This window comes from Gekko japonicus, unplaced genomic scaffold (assembly GCF_001447785.1).
Source record: "Gekko japonicus isolate JY-2015 unplaced genomic scaffold, Gekko_japonicus_V1.1 scaffold14592, whole genome shotgun sequence".
NCBI lineage: Eukaryota > Metazoa > Chordata > Lepidosauria > Squamata > Gekkonidae > Gekko > Gekko japonicus.
This window is the reverse complement of record NW_015207241.1, coordinates 1-2408: the sequence shown is the minus strand read 5'-3', so window position 1 is coordinate 2408 and position 2408 is coordinate 1. Positions and strand designations below refer to the sequence as shown.

General features: G+C 47.0%; 1 protein-coding gene across 1 annotated transcript; it reads left to right on the top strand.

Annotated features, from left to right (window-relative positions):
* Positions 1-529: 529 nt before the first annotated feature.
* LOC107125086 (probable E3 ubiquitin-protein ligase HERC6) lies at positions 530-2212 on the top strand (the record flags this gene model as incomplete). The annotated part of the gene is made up of 3 exons (XM_015428551.1): positions 530-696; positions 1056-1122; positions 2142-2212. Coding segments are annotated over 3 exons (305 nt in total), but the record flags the coding sequence as incomplete, so codon positions are not given.
* Between the last annotated feature and the right edge of the window lie 196 nt (positions 2213-2408).

Genomic DNA, 2408 nt, shown 5'->3' with positions numbered 1-2408 from the left:
CAGGCTGTAGTAGCATCAATGGCCTGGCCTGGCCTGCCCAGCTTACATGCTTGAAGTGGGCTTTAAACATTACAAGAGAGGAGCCAGTGGCTGTTCAAGTAACACCATAAGCCAGGCGTCTAGTAACTTTTGTTATTAGACGCTTGGCTTATGGTGTTGCTTGAGCATCAGTGTTGCTTTTATCTCCTCAGACTCACATCAGCTAACAAAATGGCAAAAGCTCCAGGGTCACAAAAACATCAGACGCATCTAGCAACATGTTAAAAACAATGCCCAACATTAAAAGCACAGGTATAATGCAGCCAAATCTGCCCAGACAGCTCACCCTGCGCACAATGCCCTCTGGAATGAAACCGTCTTACACTCTGACAGGCCACTCCAGTAGAAGGCATCTACCACAGAGAATGCCTTGACCTAACTGTGTGCAGATGGACAATCCTAGGCAAGGGTACCACCAGGGGAAGGCTGTCTGAGGAAAGCAGCTGGTGCCCAGGAGTATACTGTGATCTCATGTTTTCCTTAATTGCAGCCTTCAGCTGAGATGAAAAGGTATTACCTCTTTGGGGTCCTCTTTGGGATGTGCCTCTACAATAAGGTCATGGCCAATGTACCTTTCCCGCTTGCTGTCTTTAAAAAACTGATGGACCAGAAGCCCTCCCTCGATGACCTGAAAGAACTGAACCCAGTCTTGGGAAAGTAAGTTGAGCTTTTCTGGACTGAGCTCCAGAATGTAATGCATTTTTCCATGCACATGAGAAAAGAAATCACTGAATCTGCATTCCAAACTACTGGTGTTCCCCGTCACCATTAACACCTGCTCTTCTGCTCACAAGTGGTTGCTGCCAGAGCCCAGCTTCCAGCTGCCCTGTTTTGGAATGAAATATGGCAGCCAGCTTACCAGCAGCCACTGTGAGCAGTGAAGACGGGGGCTTGACCTCCAATGCAACAGATGGGGGTAGATTGGCTGGCCACACCATTTAATACCATTGCTCAATGTTATGTTGTAATTGCTTAGGAAACACTATTTACCTGCTTTTCCCCCCCTCATTAATAAGGAGTTTGCAGGCAGTTCTTGATTATGAAGAGGATGATATGGAAGCAGAACTTCAGCTGTGTTATAATGTGAGTATCTCGATTGGCATGCCTGTTCCACTGGCACCATGCAGCTTCCTTTGGTGACCTTTCAGCATTTTTGTGGAAGAGCAGCCAGCCAGCTACTAACATGCATTTGGTCCTATTGGTTCCGGCTGTTCCTGTTCATTAGCCTGTTGCATGTATCTTAATTGTGATGGCCTTCAGAGATGGGGATGAGGGTGTGTGTCATGGTACTCATCATGCTCTTCAAAATACCTGGAAGATAGTCACCATGGAAGCAGGCAAAGGCTTGTTCTCTGGTGATCCAGGGGGCAAGAGTAGACCTAAGGGTTGTGAATTAGAAGAAGGAGGGGGAGGAGGAGATTGGATTTATACCCCGCCCTTCACTACCCGAAGGAGTCTCAGAGCGGCTTACAATCTCCTTTCCCTTCCTCTCCCCACAACACACACCCTGTGAGGTAGGTGGGGCTGAGAGAGCTCTCTCGAGAACTTGTAACTGATCCAAGGTCATTCCAGTGGCTGCATGTGGAGGAGGCGTGGGGAATCAAGCCCGGTTCTCCCAGATTAGAGTCCAGATTCCTAATCATTACACCAAACTTACAGGATGGTATCGTTCAGATAAACATTAGGGAAGAATTTAACAGAACAGTTAATCAGTGAAGTCAGTTACCTATGGGGAGTTTGGGCTCTCATTCACTAGAGATAAGGTCTTCAAGTAGAATCTGAAAAGCCATCTGTCAGAGGGGCTCTAGGTTTGGGTTCCCTGCATAGACTCTGGGCTGTTGGACTGGATGGCCCAGATTTGAGTTTGAGTTTTTGTTGGCTTGGTTTTCATGGGTTTTGATCCCGCCATCTTCTCTGCTTGCTCAACTGGAATCCCCTTCCTCACTGCAACCTCTGTGTCCTGCATGGCTTTTTTGTCCGTGCAGGTCCCACAATCCCTGACAGCTTTTTTCAGGGGTCAAAAAGAAGGGGTCCTTCCTCTCTCCTGCACCAGCAGATAAGCCAGTAGGATCCAACCTATCAATTTTTACATTGATTTTCAGATATCCTGGGACAATGCAGATGTAGATTTGATTCCAAATGGCAGATCAGTGGCTGTGAACAATGCAAACAAGTATGTAGTGTTGATTTCCTTATTCTTTGCTTTGCAGCTGTCCTGTTCCCAAGGGTTTCCTGGTAGACCTGTAATTAATAAAATGAGTGGAAAGAAGCCTAGGCTAAAGATAAACAGGAGTCCTGTAGCACACCCTGGATGCAGGGGAACATGAGGAGGTTCTTTAGAGCACAAACCCCAGTCACTGTTTCTTTAT